Source organism: Ascaphus truei, chromosome 11 (genome assembly GCF_040206685.1).
Source record: "Ascaphus truei isolate aAscTru1 chromosome 11, aAscTru1.hap1, whole genome shotgun sequence".
Classification (NCBI taxonomy): Eukaryota; Metazoa; Chordata; class Amphibia; order Anura; family Ascaphidae; genus Ascaphus; species Ascaphus truei.
The window spans coordinates 26,939,769-26,959,712 of NC_134493.1; the positions used below are offsets into that span (position 1 = coordinate 26,939,769).

A 19,944-nucleotide genomic window follows, 5' to 3' on the forward strand; every position below is an offset into this window, starting at 1 on the left:
CGGTTTGGGTTCCCCATAAGAGATATCTTCCTCCTCATCGATCTGGAAGGGCCACTCTTCTGTGGGGTAGGGTTCATTACAGGAACGCTGCATCTTGTCCTCCATTTTGGGGGCTACCAGGTGTATTTTTCTTCCTGACCTCAGGAGGCGCTATTGCAGCTGTTGCCACTGTTTTTGCTAGAACCCAAAATTGTGGTAGTCCTACAGGTGGGCATATTTTGCTTGTGTGGGTCGTAGCTCTCACAGGCATATCTGTAGACTTTTTCTTTTTCTTTCCTTTGGTAAGTTTTAAAACATCAGCAGTACTGTGTACGTATTCACTCTCATCGTCTGAATAAGGCCTGAAGGGACACTGCTTCGTATGGTGGGGTTCTTTACACCAGGAACACATTTTCTTCCCTAGTTTTGCAGAGTCTGTATTTCACTTCAGCTGGACGGCCATTTTAAATTCCCAGAATCAGTACCTTGCGCCGGTCACCGTCTGTAAAAGTTTCCCTGCTTCAGCACAGTCTTGCATCAATATTCATACTTTTCTGCATATACTCCATTCACAGCTGATAGTCCTATGCGGTGTGGCAGCCTATACTTCCAGAATCAGTACCGCTCGTGGGTCACTGTCTGTATTCACTGCTTCAGCGCAATTTTTTATTTTTTTTAAAGAAAACAATAAACAAAGCCTAGCTCCTCTGGAGCGCTAACTCACTTCTTGAACCTTGACTATGGCTGGAAGGCAAACGCCCCTTTTTCAACAACCATATTACACATTATTGTGATAGGCAAGTAAGGTTTACCTGCTTCAGCAGTCTCTCTCTCCTCTGGGGATTGGGGAAAAGAGTCCATCTGTGGTTTTGTGGCTTTCTTCAGTGCAGTGTAGATTTCCTGCCTGAATGTGTATCCCTTTAATTCTGGTCTCTGCTGCAGGTGAATCTTAATATTAACTAATTGAAAGTACTTTGCGCAGTAGAAAGGTGGGGTGGCTAGAGTAGACGTGTGTATTAGCCCTGGTTGCATATCTAAGTCACATGCTCACTTGTGTGCTGTTCGTGACAGATGGTTTATGGGGAAGGATCGAGGGGAGATATTGGTCATTTGAGGGTCCATGCGTGGAGAAAAGTGACTCAGCTACAGTGTGTATTATATTAACCCTTGTCCCATATGCAGGTCACGTGCTCACAGGTGTGCCGTACATGATGATAATGGGCATGTTTACTAAGCGGTGTGCCAAGAAAGACACCTTACAGTCACTGCCATGTATGTGATGCTAAATATTTGAATATACACATAGCCCACTACAGCTACTACTTTAAAGGACATTTTTTTTTACATTAACTGATCCCTGGCACAGTAGAAGTTACGGCAGCCAAAATCTGTACGGTTATGTATGTGGGAGTATGTGGGAGCAGGGTGTGTTGTCTGTTATAATTTCTGGACATCCCTATTAGTTTTGGGTCTCCTTTCTGAAAGCAGAAGAAGCAAGTGCCAGTCAAAAGCTTACTCAGCTGTATAAGGCCTCGGCCAAGCTTCCCGCTGGCGTGCTGAGGCGCTCTGAGGCTCAGGGAAAGCGGGTGCTTTCCCTGGCCTTGCGGGTGCTTTCCCTGCGCGCCGTCAGGGGGCGGGCCGGGGGCGGGCCAGTGATGTCACAGAGCTGGTTCGCCCTCATTGGGCGAACCGCTCACGTGACCGGCCCTGCGCTCCGGCAAGCGGAGAAATTTTAAATTTCCCTAAGACCTACGTTTCCGCGCGCTTGCGGAAGCGTAGTCGAGCCCCTACTAAAGCCGCTCTAATTGCGGCTGTAGGGGCTCAGTGCTGAGCGGAAGCGCGCCTCCGCCAGCAAGCAACAACCATGGACGAGGCTTAATGCAGCATGTTCATTCTCAAAGTCAGACTTATTTTACATACTGATTCTTTTACAGAATACGAACCAGGAGCTGAACCATGCTATGTTTACCTCCGAGTTAGTTACTAGTATTCCAGACTGGATTTTCAAAGATGGCACCCGCAGTCAATCAATAGGAGGCAGCAACATCATCCACCTGATGACAATGCGGATTCCTATCGAGTGGCAGAATTTGGCAGCCATTTTGATTTCTCGGATCAGAGGTGAAACACCGGCAGCTAAACCGTTAAGTATCTTGGGAACCGGAGGGTGCCCGGAGCTAAAATAAATAGTGTGGTTCACCTCGAGAGGACCCCCCAGCCCAAAGAAAACAATTAGGGGGAATTGCTGCTTTAAAGGAGCAACCCAAAACGGCAATTAAAAAAATAAAATAAAAAATTAATATGGAATTGAAGCAGGGGGTCTCTGGAGCTCAACTCTGTTAATTTTCTCTTGGGGCCCCCTATTTCCAGAGATACTTACCTGCAAGGTAGGTGCCGGTATCTGCTCCGGCTCAGCAAGCAGCATTTTAAATTTGAAGCTCCCGCGTCACATGGGCAAATAGGTACCGATGATGTCACAGCTTCCTATTGGCCCACAGGATGGGAAATATCTGAAGAGCGGACATATTGTGTACCCTGAAAGCCGAGGAGAGCGGCTACCGGCACCCAATACGTAGGTATGTATCTCCAGAAGCAGGGGCTCCCCAGAGCTGAAATTAACGGGGTTCAGCTCCAGAAACCCCCTGCTTCTTATATATATTCTATATATATATTGTCACGGGAGACCAGGACTTTTAACAAATTTATACCGGCATTCACTAGGAAAAACACAGTAGTGGAATAAAAGGAGGTTTATTCAGGTAAACCCGTGTACACACCGTGAAATACAAACACACAGGAAATATACACACTTACTGGGGCGCTGGGGGTGAAATCTGGGCTAAAATATGTGCAGGGCGTATGCTTCGGTACGCTTAACCTGACCGGGATATACACCCGGGCTTCCTGGTCCTCTTTTTGGCTTCAGTTCCTAGCCGCGACCGCTATGTTCCAAATGAGAACTTGGACCTCGCGTCTGACTTAGTCTCTGCAGGGCAGACTTTCCTAGCTTCAAAACGAAGCCGGGAACTTCTGTTCCAAATAGCAGAGCAACTTTGAAAAGTCCTCCCTAGCTTCATCGACACAAGTCACAAGATGGTCTGGTTTTCTGACTGGGGCTTCTCCTTACATACCCTCCGCTGTTCTATGTTCAGCATGGAAGTAGGAGGAGAGCCAATAGGAATCGAGGCTCATCCTTTGGCTGATGTCAGAGGAAGGGGCGTGCCAAGCTGGCTCGGGATGCGCCGTGGGTGGGACATACGAATTGACCAATGGGAAAAGCGCCGACATTCTGCCACCTCCCCCAGTAAACCCATTGCCACCTACTGGGCAGGCTCCACTGAGTCTGGCAGATCAGAGTGTCCTCCCCGCAGGGGGTCTCTGTTCTCCAGACTCAGTACTCCGCCCTGCCCCGACCACATAGCACCCCTACATCGCTCAACATCCCGTCTCCTCTTTGAGCTACGATGTCTATCCAGACATCCTGGCACTTTGGTATATGCCTTGGCTGACAGAATAGACATTTATAGTAAACTAGCTGATATAACCAGCGTTGTCCGGGATGTAAATCCGTAATAGGTAGTATTATGTATAAATAGGGGAACATTAGGATGACTATTTGGTGGAAAGGTTGTATAATAATGTTGAAAAGAAACATGGAAGAAAATGTAATACGATGTTGTTGTTTAAAAATGGTTTATTGTAAAGACACCACAGTACAATGTATATTTTGGTAACATAAATGATGTACAATGTGAGGTGTGTGTCCTGCTAGGGTGTGAATGGGTGTGAGGCGGCGGGTGGGTGTTCAGTACGGGTGGCGAGTGGGTAGTGAGTGCTGGCTATGGGTGGGTGTCCCGCTATGGTGTGAGCGGGTGTGAGGCGGCGGGTGGGTGTTCAGTACGGGTGGCGAGTGGGTAGTGAGTGCTGGCTATGGGTGGGTGTCCCGCTATGGTGTGAGCGGGTGTGAGGCGGCGGGTGGGTGTTCAGTACGGGTGGCGAGTGGGTAGTGAGTGCTGGCTGTGGGTGGGGGTCCCGCTGGGGTGTGAGGCAGCGGGTGTCTTGTGAGTGCGGCGGCGGCTGGTCAGTGATGTCGGTGCGTAGGGGTGTGAGTGTGGCGGGTGGGTGTGAGGCGGGAGGCGGTGGGTACCCACTCGCCACCCGTACTGAACACCCACCCGCCCCCTCACACCCTAGCGGGACACACACCTCACATTTTACATCATTTATGTCACCAAAATATACATTGTACTGTGGTGTCTTTACTTTTGAACCGCATAGTATTACATTTTCGTCCATGTTTCTTTTCAACATTATTATACAACCTTTCCACCAAATAGTCATCCTATTGTTCCTCTATTTATACATAATACTACCTATTACGGATTTACATCCCGGGCAACGCCGAGTATATCAGCTAGTATGTATATATATATATATATATATATATAGCAAATGGAAATATTCCTGCATGCTCATTTGCATGTCTTAGACAGGTCTGCAACCCCGCCTTTCACCGTTATCACCCAGCACACAGCACTTTCACTGCAGCAAGGGATTCTGGGAAATGGCATGCAAATATATATATATATATGTATATATATATATAGCTAAAAAATCCGATGTCTCCCAAAGGGAGAAGCACAGGGATTCACTTTCTGTTTTGCACATTTGTATGGCCATTCCCTTCGCCAGCTGCATGCTCCTTACACGGAGAAGCGCGGCGATAATATATTTGTTTTACATTTTCTGTTGGCCGATTTTAATCCTTAGCAGCACGCTCCTTGAGGGCAACACTAATAGGGTGTAATTAATATATTTAGCCAATCACCTGCAACTGCTTATTGGGCATTTTGTTGGAGGCCAGCCCCTCCTCTTCAAGGTATATAATCTCCCAGCAAGGTCCCTGTATTTCACTATTTACTTTACTTGCAACATGTGAGTATCTTCACTGGTATATACCAGGTTTTAACTGCACTATGTTATATAAGCATATGCTTGGATATATTAACCCCTTCTGGGTTTATTTCACATAACATTAGTACAGTATGCATTTAGTGTAGGGACCTGCTATAGAGACTTACCTTAACGTGGTTAGCAGGCTTGGCATTATTTGATCAAAGGATGTAAACCAAAAGTCTCATTTATCTTATAGATTTTTACACACACACATATATATATAAATATATATTCAGATAAGGCAGTTGGCACTCCAATAGGTGCTGTTAAGCCACAGGTGCACGTCCCATATAGAGAATGTGGTTATACGTTACCGTTCCAAGGATTGGTAAACAAGAGACAGCACTCAATGTTGAAGATCAAAGTGTATTAGTGAAAGCAAAAATACATCCAGAAACCCAACGTTTCGGTCCTACAGAATGGGACCTTCCTCAGGGGGATACAAAAAATATATATATATATATATATCAAGGACTAACAAAACAAAAAAAAGCAGCGCCTAAAAAGGATATTAATAGTGATAAAATTGATGTGATAATAATGTCACAATGACGTGATATATGTATTAGTGCCTGTGCATAAAACAAATGAAATATTAAATTAATTAAATGAATAAATCACCTAAAATTCACACATATAATAATAAGCAAAAAGAAAAAAGAAAATAAAGTGAAAACCAGTCCTTTGAAAATAGTTCATCAATGAAAATGGTGACGTTGGTAGAGGGGGTCTCCGGCTGCTCTCAAAAGGATAAACCACATCCTATGGAATCTGTAGAAAAGAGAGAGGCGAGAGCGCCCGCCCCATAGTATAAAACTGTATATTTAATGATGGGAAGGGGGAGGGGAGGGGAAAAAATACACTCACAAGGGTACAAGTGTTAAAAGCATTTCGTGATAATATCACCACCATCCGGTATCTGCACTTCGATCAAAAGGTCCGTCAGTCTCTGGGAGGTGAAGGATCCGTGATCATCAGGATGTTCAGGGCGTGAAAGAAGTAAAACCGTAATCGTGCTGGAATCCCAGAGAATCTCCTTGCTGGATGGCCTCTGTGATGTTGAACGCACGAACCGGCCTGTTCCTGCGCACACGTGATGACGTAATGTCCGTACGTTTTGCGTGATGACGCTCCCTGACGTGTTTCGTCACACTCGGGCGACTTTCTCAAAGGGTAATGGAGAGGGGATGGACACATGTATATATACACAAATGGTAACGTAGCAACCCCTAGAACCAGCTGAATGGGATATTACAGCAAAGAGAACTAAATAAACTGTTAAATACCACAATAATGACTATAAACATGGAGGTAAAAGGAAAAACGGACCAAACCATAGATCCTGGGAAGGCTCATATACAGGAATGTCATGAGGAGGATTTGTATGAAACATTAACATATGCTAATAAAAAAGAAAAGGGGTTAATTTCAAATTAATGAATAGTAATATGATTAAAATGAAATTAAAAATGTAATTACAACGTGTATAGGTGTCCCTCTATCATAACTAGATAAATGATATCACTGCTGGACTATACAATATCTATAATGGAAATTCCATCAGAGGGTCAATACCGTCAACTCACTGTAGTAAAAACGTGTATGAATTAACATGAACATAAAACTATAAATCAATAAATTCAATCACTACAAATCTCACGGAGGCACGCAGACTCCTGGGTGACTTGGCCTCGTACACGGTGTTGGAATCTGATCCGGTTGATAGCTACCAATTTTTGCTGAAGGAACTTCTCACTAATGCACTGGTGGATTTTATCATTTCTAAATTGGAATTCAAATTTTTATTCAATACACATCCACGCATTCCTATCTTTTATCACTTACCAAAGGTTCATAAGTCCTTGCTCAGTCCCCCTGGCAGGCCCATTGTCTCTGGGGTCGAGTCGATGACGTCTGGCCTATCCCAATATGTTGATTATTACCTTCAACCCCTTGTAGCTCAGCTCAGGTCACATATTAGGGATACGCTCCATGTCATCGACTCGATCTCGGATATTAAATGGAAGTCTACCTATTTATGGGCCACATGTGACGTGACATCTCTTTACACGTGCATTGACCATGCTAGGGGGATTGAGGCCATTAAATATTGGCTGGACAAGGACTTATCTTTCCCAGACAAACACAAACACTTTATTTTGCAAAGTATTCATTTTATTTTAACGCACAATTATTTTTTATTTGATGACACTTTCCATTTGCAAATCTGTGGAACGGCAATGGGCACGAGGTTCGCCCCTAGCTACGCAAATCTCTTCATGGGTTATTGGGAGGAGACATTTGTGTGGCTAAATCAACAGCTTGGGGCGGGCCTCGTGTACTACGGCCGTTTCATAGATGACATCATTATTATTTGGGATGGTGAAGAGTCGGTGTTCTCCAATATTCTTAGTTCCTTCAGCGATAATCAATTTGGACTCAAATTTACATTTGCAATTGATGCTGTTTCTACAATATTTCTTGATTTAGTCCTTACAACAGATTCAGACTTCAATATCATCACAACCACACACTTTAAGTCTGTATCTGTTAACAACTATGTTTATGCGTCCAGCAATCACCACAAACGGTGGCTCAACAATGTCCCAGTTTCATAGATTGCGCAGAAACTGTACCAGGGATATTGATTTTTTGAGCCAGTCTGATATACTTGGAGAAAATTTCTTGTCCAAAGGTTATGATCCCGTTCTGGTTTCCGACTCCCTCAGTAAGGTCGGCTCTCTAGACAGGTCAGATTTATTGAATAAATCTAAAATTAAATCTAAGAAAGATACACGTACCAGCTATGATGCTCCGAGAGAATCAATTAAGACTGGTCCATCCACTGTGAGGTTTATTACTACATATAATCAGTCCTCTAGATCCATTGATAAAATCCTTAACAATCACTGGAGCATCCTTAAGTGTGACCCCCATTTGTGGTCCATCCTGCCAGAGAAAGCCTCTATAGTTTACAGGAAGGCAAGAAATATCAAAAGTATTTTAGCTCCCACCAAACTCAGGACAGTTCATCGATCTACACTTCCTGTTTGTGGGGGTCCTGTGGGAAATCATAAATGCGGACGTAGTAGGTGTATTACATGCAGACACATTCTTATTAAATCCCAATTCTTTTCAGGAATCAGAAGGACCACGCATCTTATTACCAGTTCTATTAACTGTTTAAGCACTACATTATTTACCTCATTCAATGTGGTTGTGGTCAACAATATGTTGGTCGCACCACTAGGTCCTTGGGTACCCGCTTCCTGGAGCACAGGAGAAATTTTATAAAAGGATTAAATACACACAGTGTCTCACGACATTTTAAATCCAGACACAACCAGGATCCCAAGTCCATGACCATCATGGGACTTGAGAGCATTTCTCCTTGTGCTCTAGGAGGTGATCGATTCAAGACCCTCTGTAGGCGGGAAACTTTCTGGATCCACCAGTTGGGCACCTTGACCCCTGGTGGACTAAATGAATGTCTTGATGTGAGTACGCTGGTCTGAATTCTTCGGATGGGCATACCGTCCCTGTTTCTGAGTCTCCTCTGCAGTCCTCTGTCATCTTTTTGTCCGAGTCTCTCCGAGACCTATTCCTGATCTTGTGAGCTGGCATCTGTTTAATTTGAAAATCCATTCATATTTATTACAGTATATATTTATTGCATCATTTGCAAATATGTCTCCAGACGCACATTTTCGCAGTACATATAAAATCATAAATCCACATGTTTTTTATGTATATATTTTTTTATGTATATATTTTTTACATGTACACTACATTTCCATATTAAGCCGGCATTATATTAGCTATACACCAAATACATTAGTACAAATTATTTTGTTCTATTCAGTCTATATATTTTAGTTTATTTTCTGTTAGGTTTATATATCATTTGTAATCATATATTCATATACATTTATAATTTTATATTGTTGATGTATTTTAAGTTTAGTTTGATATTCTTCAGTTATGACCATCAGGTACATTTATGGATTATGCCCTTGATATATTTTTACATATTTGTAAATTAGTCTTCATGTACTCTCTTGCTTTTTCTTTTATCAGATTTGTAGTGATTGAATTTATTGATTTATAGTTTTATGTTCATGTTAATTCATACACGTTTTTACTACAGTGAGTTGACGGTATTGACCCTCTGATGGAATTTCCATTATAGATATTGTATAGTCCAGCAGTGATATCATTTATCTAGTTATGATAGAGGGACACCTATACACGTTGTAATTACATTTTTAATTTCATTTTAATCATATTACTATTCATTCATTTGAAATTAACCCCTTTTCTTTTTTATTAGCATATGTTAATGTTTCATACAAATCCTCCTCATGACATTCCTGTATATGAGCCTTCCCAGGATCTATGGTTTGGTCCGTTTTTCCTTTTACCTCCATGTTTATAGTCATTATTGTGGTATTTAACAGTTTATTTAGTTCTCTTTGCTGTAATATCCCATTCAGCTGGTTCTAGGGGTTGCTACGTTACCATTTGTGTATATATACATGTGTCCATCCCCTCTCCATTACCCTTTGAGAAAGTCACCCGAGTGTGACGAAACACGTCAGGGAGCGTCATCACGCAAAACGTACGGACATTACGTCATCACGTGTGCGCAGGAACAGGCCGGTTCGTGCGTTCAACATCACAGAGGCCATCCAGCAAGGAGATTCTCTGGGATTCCAGCACGATTCCGGTTTTACTTCTTTCACGCCCTGAACATCCTGATGATCACGGATCCTTCACCTCCCAGAGACTGACGGACCTTTTGATCGAAGTGCAGATACCGGATGGTGGTGATATTATCACGAAATGCTTTTAACACTTGTACCCTTGTGAGTGTATTTCCCCCCCCCCTCCCCCTTCCCATCATTAAATATACAGTTTTATACTATGGGGCTTGCGCTCTCTCCTCTCTCTTTTATATATACACACACACACACACACACACACACACACACACACACACACCGATGTCTTGGATTGCCTCTAAGTTTAGTTTAAGTATTATAACATCTCAGCTACTACATAGTTTTATTTTAAAGTTACTACATTTTTCATATGTGGGTCCCTTACTGCTTTCTCATATTTTTGTACCTTTCCAAAGACATCTCTAAAAATTCAGTGGAATAATGTTTGATATTCTTCCCTGTCCGCGCGTTTATCTTCTTTGGACATTTACTACGTCTACAAAAATGTGTGACTCATTTCATCCATATTTGTTGTATGTTTTTGTTATTTTCTTTTCATTTTTATGTCCGTAATGTCAATCTCTGCATTGGAGAAGATGATGAAGTACAGTATAATTACACATGTAACAAGCAGGGTCACTTTCGCTAGCTAATAGATTATATTATTATTATATAACGGGATATAAATGTATTTGCAACTGTGGGTAAGGGGGGGGGGGGTACAGAGGGAAATGATGCACCGCTGATAGAACTGGCTCATCGATTTCACATTTCATTTCATTTTTTGTTTGTCATTGTCTAATGTATATGTGATTTTAATATATTATTTACTGGTTTAGTGCACTGTTAAACGTAAAGGAATATTGTAATCACTGTGACCTGGTATTTCGTGTTCCTGTTGAAATGTAATATGTTTTGTTGTGGAAAACACAATCAAAAATGTCAACGATAAAAAAAGAAATGTATTTGCCGTAAAAGAAAAGCTCAGCGAGGTATTTTGAACATGATTTATGAAAACATTTACCTAGCGCCCTTATCCTGGGCGCTGTACATTAGTTAGTAAAACAATAGTGGGATTATATATGGAAAATGTCATGTGATGGGTATAGATGTCATCCATTTTGTCTCACCCACATCAGTTTGTGAACTGGGAAGTTGCTCATTGCTATAGGACGAGCATTTTCTGATGCCCAGATTAGAATAAAATGGATCAAACTCTGTCCAGATTTAATTTTTGCATCAAAATACTTTGTCACGTCTGACTGTGCAAACTCCTCTGGCTTATGTTCTGGGATAAACCTTTTATACTTTGTGTCAAGACGCACTTTTTTAGAACCCAATTTCTTGAACCTGAACTTGGCCAGCAAGAGCTTCGGGCAGCTCAGCGCGAACCTGTTTCAATTCCCGGCGAAGTAACTGTGAATAAAATGTACTGTGCCAACTTCTGCCTCTGAAATTCTCAATCTCATGTGTAAATACATTGTTATACAGCAACACTACGTACAATAGTAGCCCACGCAAACATATCCTACATTCCCTTTAATCATTAAAAAGCACAGTGTACGTTAATCCATTGACCAAAAAACTATTCTAGATGCATCTGTTGATGTGCTTCAGATATAAATATTTTAGTATTACACATGCAATGAAAGGGTTAAATCCTATGCTCAGTACATTCATGTGCTGAGCATACTGAGGAATTAATTTTTCCCCTTAATGGGTTTTTTTTGTTTGCCTTCCTCTGGATCAATAAGTAAGTATAGATATAGGATACAGTATCTGTCGTCTAAATTTAGCATAGGTTGAACTTGATGGACGTACGTCTTTTTTCAACCTCATCTACTATGTAACTATGTAACTATGTAACTATGTAACTATGTAACTATGTAACTATGTGGGTACCACTTAAGCAAAAATGGAGGCGCGGCGCATCACAAGTCAATAAGACGGTGAAAGGGTGACTACCATAAAAATAGAAATGTATTAGGTCATAGGACCGGTAAAATAAAAGGACCGCCGGTACGCGTAGCGTGCCATGAGGCGCTTTAGCAAGGTGCCGACCTAAACATTACAAAGGGCTTTTAAAGTAGCTGCTCTAGCCCGGAACATGCAATGTGCGCGGTCGTGCTCCGCCGGCCAACACGTCACTGCGCACTCAACAATTACAGCTTTATTCAAACATAAGACACAACTAACTTACAAAGAATATATCAAATAAAAACAATAACATAATGCATGCGGATAAATCCACAACACCAAAAGTACCTCAGCTGCTGTAACTCAATGAATTACAAACTAATCTTATTAGTTAATTACTAAAAGGTTAACTTACAACACGCAATAAATATGAGTATCTATAAAATATATAAAGTCGCTATTTTATGTGGATAATAATCAAATATATGTTTAGATGGAAAAATCTAATTTTTACAATGCTAAAACAAATATACTGAACCTCAAAAAGGTGTATATATATATATTTATTTAGTATATATATATAATTAAGTAGATAATTAACTATATATATATATAATTATCTACTTAATTATATACTGTATACTGTATACTATATAAACATACGATACTGTTCGCACGGGAATCAGCAGACAGCACTCAGGTTTGTGAAAAATAAACATATATTGTAGAAAAAATTACACAAATCACCAACGTTTCGGACCCACAAACGGGCCCTTCCTCAGGGTGGTGCTGTCTGCTGACTCCCGTGCGAACGGTATCGTGTGTTTATCTACTTATTATGGGACATGCACGGACCTAAATGAGCTATATTGGAGCGCCGGCTGTTCATCTTTCTATATATAAATAAAGCTCAAGTAAGCTATATAAAAATCTGCATACCAACACATGGTGTATTAATGTGCTAGATATTCACAAACATAATGTGTGATTCCCAGAAACATGTTCTGTTAGTGTGGAATTCCTATTGATTTCCCTGTATGTGGTATATGCAATATAAGGACTGATAATGTTTTGTCTACAGACGATATACAGGCATACCCCGGTTTAAGGACACTCACTTTAAGTACACTCGCGAGTAAGGACATATCGCCTAATAGGCAAACGGCATCTCACGCATGCGCCTGTCAGCACGTCCTGAACAGCAATACCGGCTCCCTACCTGTACCGAAGCTGTGCACAAGCGGGGAGACTATAGAGCCTGTTACACACGTGTTATTTACATCAGTTATGCACGTATATGACAATTGCAGTACAGTACATGCATCGATAAGTGGAAAAAAGGTAGTGCTTCACTTTAAGTACATTTTCGCTTTACATACATGCTCCGGTCCCATTGTGTTCGTGAATGCGGGGTATGCCTGTACTAGTGAATTGAAAAGATATACAATATTCAGAGTGAGGTCCAAAAAATGATGATTTCCCCAAACTAAAGATAAAAAAGATCATTCAGGAATAGCAGATACCACTGTAAGTGGACCACAACTGTTCATATTCCAGAGAGTTGGACTCGGTCATCTATGTAAATATTCAGTGGTTGACAAATCACCAAAAAATCTACTCGCCACACAAAAAAATCTACTCGCCACCTAGTACCAAACATGTGCTGCTTGGGCCAATAGGAGCTCACCACGATGTTAAATCCACTCGCCCGGGGCGAGCAAATGTATATGTTTGTCGAACACTGTAAATATTAATACCAGAAATTCCATAAGAACCTTCCATAAGGGATTGTCTAAATAATTCTACAGTATAAAAAAATATTCCCTCAGGAAATTACTCCTACAAGAAATTACTAAGGTCCCAATCGGTATTGAGTCCCAGTGCTGCCCTGGTCCCCAGCATATATATCCAGTGCCTCTCCCTACGGCCCAGCAAATGAATCCAATTACCGCCTCTAACGGAGGCACGTCCCTCCTGATGAGTTTTCTCTTTACCCAATTGAGCAAAGAAGCTCTATCAGTAAATTTAGCTTCTTCCAGAGCCCGAGATCTATAACCCTTGGCAATGAACGTGTCATATAGATCCTTAGATTGTGTTAGGACATCATCATAATTCGAACAATTTCTCCTTAGCCTCATTAATTTACCCTTCAGAATAACATTCAGAAGGGTCTTGGGATAACAGCTGACCGCACGCAAAAACGTATTGCGGGATTTTTCTTTACGAAAGACATCTGTGCGAATCTGCATATTGAGATCAATATATGAAATACGTCGAAATAGTGTATGTTTTGAAGATTATAAATGTGTGTAAAGTGTAAGTGAAGTTGATAATTGTTCAAGGTGTTGATAAAAGTTGACAAGGAAGGAATTTCCCCATCCCATACAAAAATCAAATCATTGATGAAACGTTTGTAAAAAAAATATTATTGGTCTCTGAAGGGGTTTCCATCTCAAAACATGTGGAACAACTCCCACCAACCCATAGAAAGGTTGGCAAAGGAGGGGGCAAAACTTGTGCCCATAGCCATTCCACCTGTTTGCAGATAGAAAACCCCATCAAAAAGAAAATAATTGTGTAATAGTAAAAAGTGAATAGAATCCAAAATAAAAGTGCTTTGTGACAGTGAAAGATCTGAATGATCTAAAAAATAATGGACAGCTGCCATCCCTTGATTGTAGTCAATTATTGTATATAAAGAGGTCACATCAAGTGTGACCCACACAAAACTCTTTTTACACTCGACATGGCTGGATAATCAAATCTCGACTATCCAGAATAAATAATGACAGGTCACGTACCAGGGGTTGAAGGAAGTGATTGACATATCGCGATAAACCATCACCCAAAGATCCAATACTAGCGACTATCGGCCTCCCAGGGGCGGAGACCAATGTCTTATGGATCTTTGGGAGATGGTGAAATATTGGAATTGATGGTTTATACAGATATTCTAATTCCTTATCACTTAGAACTCCCAAAAATGTTACCTTCCTCCAACAGGGCTTGGAGGTCCTCAAGAAAGAGGTGCTGGAGTCAAATCTTCGTACAGCATAGGTACCACTTAAGACCTGACCTTTTCCTTTGTAGGCTATTTGTAGAAATAACGTAATAATAATACCCAGAGTCTGGATGTGAGTAAGGACAGTTTTTGAAAGGTGTTAAATATTGTAAGGTTATTCCCATGCGCTAACATTAACGGAGGTCCGATGATCTCCGTTGTCAGGTTAACTGCTCATTACCATATGATTTGCATATAAGTAGGCCTAACGGTCGTAAAAATTTATTGATCCGCTATTTTTAAGGACAATGCCAGGACATCGTAGCGCTAAGCCCCTTTGAGGATATTCTTTACGGATATCGATACCTTAAATTGAGATAACATAGCGTTAAAAAAAATGTTGGCCTTCTGTGCCTGGTTCCCAATGTCTTAAATGCCTAAAGAGCTTATTCTGTGTATATCTTTATTTATATAGCGCCATCCACGTACACAGCGCGTCACAGCAGTAACAACCGGGACATAATACTATAGGACACAATGGGAATAAGCGCTACAGATAAAAGGAAATATTAGGAAAATGAGTCCCTGCCCCAAAGAGCTTAGTTTATATCCGCCAAAGCAGCCGGACAGCCTGTATTTGGCCCAAATTCACCATCCCCTTTGGCAGATCTAGAATAAGCCCTGAAATATTTTTAAATGATTGCAAAGGTGATATGAGCTGTTGAGGGGGACTGAGCGGAAAGTAGATTTTAGCCCCAATTGTGCACGTTGCGGGTCACTGCTGCACTGGGTATTTTTTTGAAAAACAAACTCCACCTTTTGAAAGTCAATTATTTCCAGGAAAAGAGACCGCTAACAGTGTACCAGAGTACCAGAGTACCAGAGTACCAGAGTACCAGAGTACCAGTGTAACAGTGTAACAGTGTAACAGTGTTACAGTGTAACCATGTAATGAGCATGTGACTCCCTGCTGGCATTTATTTGTGCGATCTGACTAGACTGTGAGAATATTTTCCATTCTTTGCTTGAGACTTGATTAACACTTTTATTTGAGGGTTTGCACTTTTTGATTTTATTATAACATTTATTTAGATTTTAAAAAAAATGTTATTTACCCTTTTCTTCAATTTATTTGAAGTTATGAAAAAATGCCCTATTCTACCTAATAAATCTAATTTCTACACAGAGACACATATTGGAGCGTTGTAATGGCACTCAGTATGCAACACCTTCCCTATCATTATTGACACTACTTGGTTTTACAATTGGATCTGTTTAGGAGTTTTTCCCATCTGCATAGAACCCCCATTCCCCCCTTTCTGCTCACATACAAGTACAAAGCTGCTGACGCTGAGGGGTACAGAACCCTAAGGACTAGATCCCTGAATTCAGGGCTCAAACAGGACGTTATGTTAAAGAGGAGCTGATGTTCTACCTTCAGCGGATTGCACACCAGGTACCTCAGGACACCAGGATTTCTAATTTGGCCTCCGAAAGGTCACGTGAGTCACATATTATATCCGCACTGATATTATTCAGGCCCTGACCCTTACTATATACACGCCCTCCTTCTGGACACACGTCTGTGTTTGCATCTTCACTGAAGCATGTGGGATAATTTCAGTTAGGTGTGTGGGTTAGGATACTTACCTGCTATATATTCTACATCAGTATCCTGCACTGATATCGTTAAACAAAATTCAACGAATCTGTCCAGGATTCTCTGAGCACCACACAGTTTTTTGGAACTTGTGAGACTTTGTAGTATTTGTACATGACCCCATAATACTGACTGAGCAATTGCCCCCAAACAGAAAACTTGAAAAGAACAAATTAATCTCAAAGTATTTCTCCTGGAAAAATATTTAAAATAAATATTCTGGGAGACAGATTGTGAAGCTATGCATTGCTGCATCCCACCGAAAGGAAGCGTCATTTATTTTCTGTATCGCCGATAATCAGAATGGTACTTACATTTTTTTTTCTTTAATCTTTTGTTGTCAATTCAATTTGACAAAATGAAAAACAATCAACAACGAAACACAAGTCACTGCCACTAGAAATGTTAAACCCCCCCCCCCCCAGACAATAAACACAAAGGCAGTATCTCCAATTTAGTGTAACCAAGACGATGTGCTGAAACCTCCCTCGAGGACAGAAGTTGTGCTGAAAATACACAATCGACATTATCACAAGTCTAGCACTAATGATCCACTGTTTCTGGCCATCTTGGTTTCTCCAACATACAGTAGATGTAATCTTTAAAGAGGCCTCATGGGGTACCTGTATGTTCTAGGCCTTTACTCATTTTCTATGTGGTCATTAGACTGGCCGCTCTATTGGAACAGCCAGTACGATTGAAACCGATTTCCGGCACTCCCATTTCCCGCATCCACTCCACTTCTAGAGTGATCACATAACGCAGAAGTGCCGGAGGTGTGGGGCCACAGTGCTGCCGCCGGACACCTGGCACTGCAAGGGTGAGGCATATTCCATTTAATAAAGTGCAATTAGGTTTAAAAAAAAATAATAAAACAGAAATACTGTGGGGCCATACTGTATATACAGAACTGAAGTTAAAGAATGCATGGTGTCCCAAAAAATCCCCTAAAATCATTGGCTGCATATGTTGGTGTCCTTACTCATGTTCTTACCGCTGGAGCACGTCTTCTTATCCGTTGTATGATGTGAGCCATGCTCATACATATGGATGCATGAAGAATTGTTTGCAAATGTGTTTGCATTGTTCTTTATGCCAAGAAAAACGTGATCATTTTGACACATTTATGGCACACACCACTCTCATTCTTGATTAATTGTCTCATACTTAATTAGTTTAATATTACATGTCATTTGCATATGTGCCACAAACAACATTCAAACTCTCCACCACTCCCAGCTTCATGTTGTGTGGGTTTTATACATGGACGCACAGACGCACAGACGCACAGACGCACTTACTCTCTTCTGTGCGTCTATTTTGCGACGGTATATACATTGTTGTTTTTCAATGTTTATATGTATGTTCAAGTTTAATTTAGACAATCTTAAAAAAACAACACTGTATATACCGTGTCTGTAAAGTGCTACGTAAAACTAGCAGCGCTATACAAGAACATGCTATTATTGTTATTCACTTTATAATAATAATAGCATGTTCTTGTATATCGCTGCTAGTTTTATGTAGCGCTTTACAGAGACATTTTGCAGGCACAGGTCCCTGCCCCGTGGAGCTTACAATCTATGATGTTGGTGCCTGAGGCACAGGGAGATAAAGTGACTTGCCCAAGGTCACAAGGAGCCGACACCGGGAACTGAACCAGGCTCCCCTGCTTCAAACTCAGTGCCAGTCAGTTACTCACTGAGCCGCTCCTTTTCCCTTATATATTAAACTTTAATTTAGAAGATCTAAAAACAAAAATAGATGGCGGTTACATATTAAAATAGCTAATATTAAAAATGTGACTCCTTTAACCCCTTTCATGGTGCAATGCAGGCACCCATGGTAATGTTTTGCCGGCATTGCTGGAGGTGAAGTGGTGAAGAAAGCATGGGTTCAAATAAGCACTGGCGTAATTGCCAGGCCTCCCGATGCATTATCACAAAAGTCTGCAAAACGATTAAAAACTCTAACCAATACCAAACAGCAGCAAGACACACTGTAGGTTATAGTGCCTTTTCATGTCCGTTGTGTGTCTACGAATGCGAGCTCCAATCTATACGTGCGACTGCAAAGTTCCTGTAACATAACACGGGCAAGCGGTTGCTACCTGTCACTGTGCATTACGGCTGGATATTGGGCAGAGACGGCATGCCTTACATTGCAGACCTACAGTTTCATGGGGATTCTAAATTAAAAACAGACCCCCGGACAAATTACCCCGGTGGGAGTTACTGCGGAGGGGCTGTAGAGGTGCAGAGCGACGACACTCCTTTTTTTTTTTTTAATGCAAAACTGGAGCGACACCAACTTTATTTTTAAACAACATCGATTAAAACAACTTTCCTATATTCTTTTATTTAAATAAACTTTTTAAGAATCATTTAAAATAAAAGGTGTTCCCCATGTTTAACGGAAGTAGAGCCCCCTGAAATAGGACACAGTGCCACTGCTTTGTTTATTTTATTTAGTTATAAAATGTGTTACCAGGAAGTAATACATTGAGAGCTACCTCTCGTTTTCAGGTATGTCCTGGGCACAGAGTTATGATGACAAATACATGGTTACAAATACATGGTTACAAATACCTAGTTGTTTAAAGCAGCAAAACATGTGAAATCTTATGGGGTTTTTTTTAAAAATAAATCAGTTCTGCAGTATTAGATAATACTTATTGTATTTATTATTATTATTATTATTCAACTTTTAATAACTTTTTTAATTACTTTTAAAGCATCCTTTGATGTCTATAGCACACCTCCCCAGCAGTGCAAGATCTTTGTAACACTTTACTGTTTGTGATAATTTGTTGCCAATATTCTCAGCAGTTTGAGCTGTAAACTGTAACAATAGATAATGTTACCTTTGTAATATAAGGATATATTGTAGCTGCTGAGTTACACCGCCTGAAGCAGCAAGTATGTTAGGCTCACACTCAGGATTTTTACACATTTATAACTAGAGCACCAAACCATTCCCAGCTAAGGTATGAATGCAGAATTTTACATTGTCACATGCTTTACATACAGTATACAAACATACTGGTGCATAAAACATAAAACAACACCAGATTTATTCAAAGAAATAAAAGATGATGTCTTTCAACTACATTTTCATCCTTGCTTTGTATTTGCAGCCAGAGCAATATGATAAATATCCCCCTACTTATGTAACAACATGCAAATAAAAAGTCACTTTTACATGTGTATAGTAACTGCAGTTTGGTTAAGGAGAGATAAGTTTTATGTTTCACTTACTGCCAAAAGCTCCTGCTACAACAGCCCAGAGAAAAACAGCATGGAGCTCCATGCTCAAAAACTCCCCTCCTTAGTTCCAACAAAGCAACATTGGTCCTCTTCTCAAAGGGAGCTCTGAGCCCAGCAGTGAATGAAAACCTTCTTCACAAAGCGCAGGCTGCTTAATTTCCACCCCACTTCTGCAGGAAGGGGCTGCAGGCTGGAGGGATGGGGTCTTCAAGATCAAAACACAGCCTATCAGAACCTTCAGAGCAAGTTGTATCCCCCAGCCTGCCCAAGGGAAAACTTCCAACCAATCAGAGATAAACTCCAATCCTGTGAAAACAAGTGGGGGATCTTGCTGCATACTGTAGCATCCATGGTAATACAGAGTCTGCAGTAAACAGAGGGGGATGTATGATACATTCAAACCAACTGGGCGGACAGAACCTTTGCTTCCCCAGCAAGATAATG

General features: G+C 40.9%; 1 protein-coding gene across 2 annotated transcripts in view; it reads right to left on the bottom strand.

The window, feature by feature from the left end:
- LOC142463092 (uncharacterized) overlaps nucleotides 1-19,688 on the bottom strand; it is a 291,163-nt gene extending 271,475 nt beyond the window's left edge. Inside the window, exon 1 of one of the 2 annotated variants that reach the window (XR_012787370.1) lies at nucleotides 19,492-19,688. Coding sequence is in view for 1 of the 2 variants with exons in the window: in XM_075565366.1 (XP_075421481.1) it covers nucleotides 19,492-19,543 (52 nt within the window). In the remaining variant the exon portion in view is untranslated. The remainder of the gene's footprint in view (nucleotides 1-19,491) is intronic. The other variant, XM_075565366.1, reaches the window with a different exon arrangement.
- Between the last annotated feature and the right edge of the window lie 256 nt (nucleotides 19,689-19,944).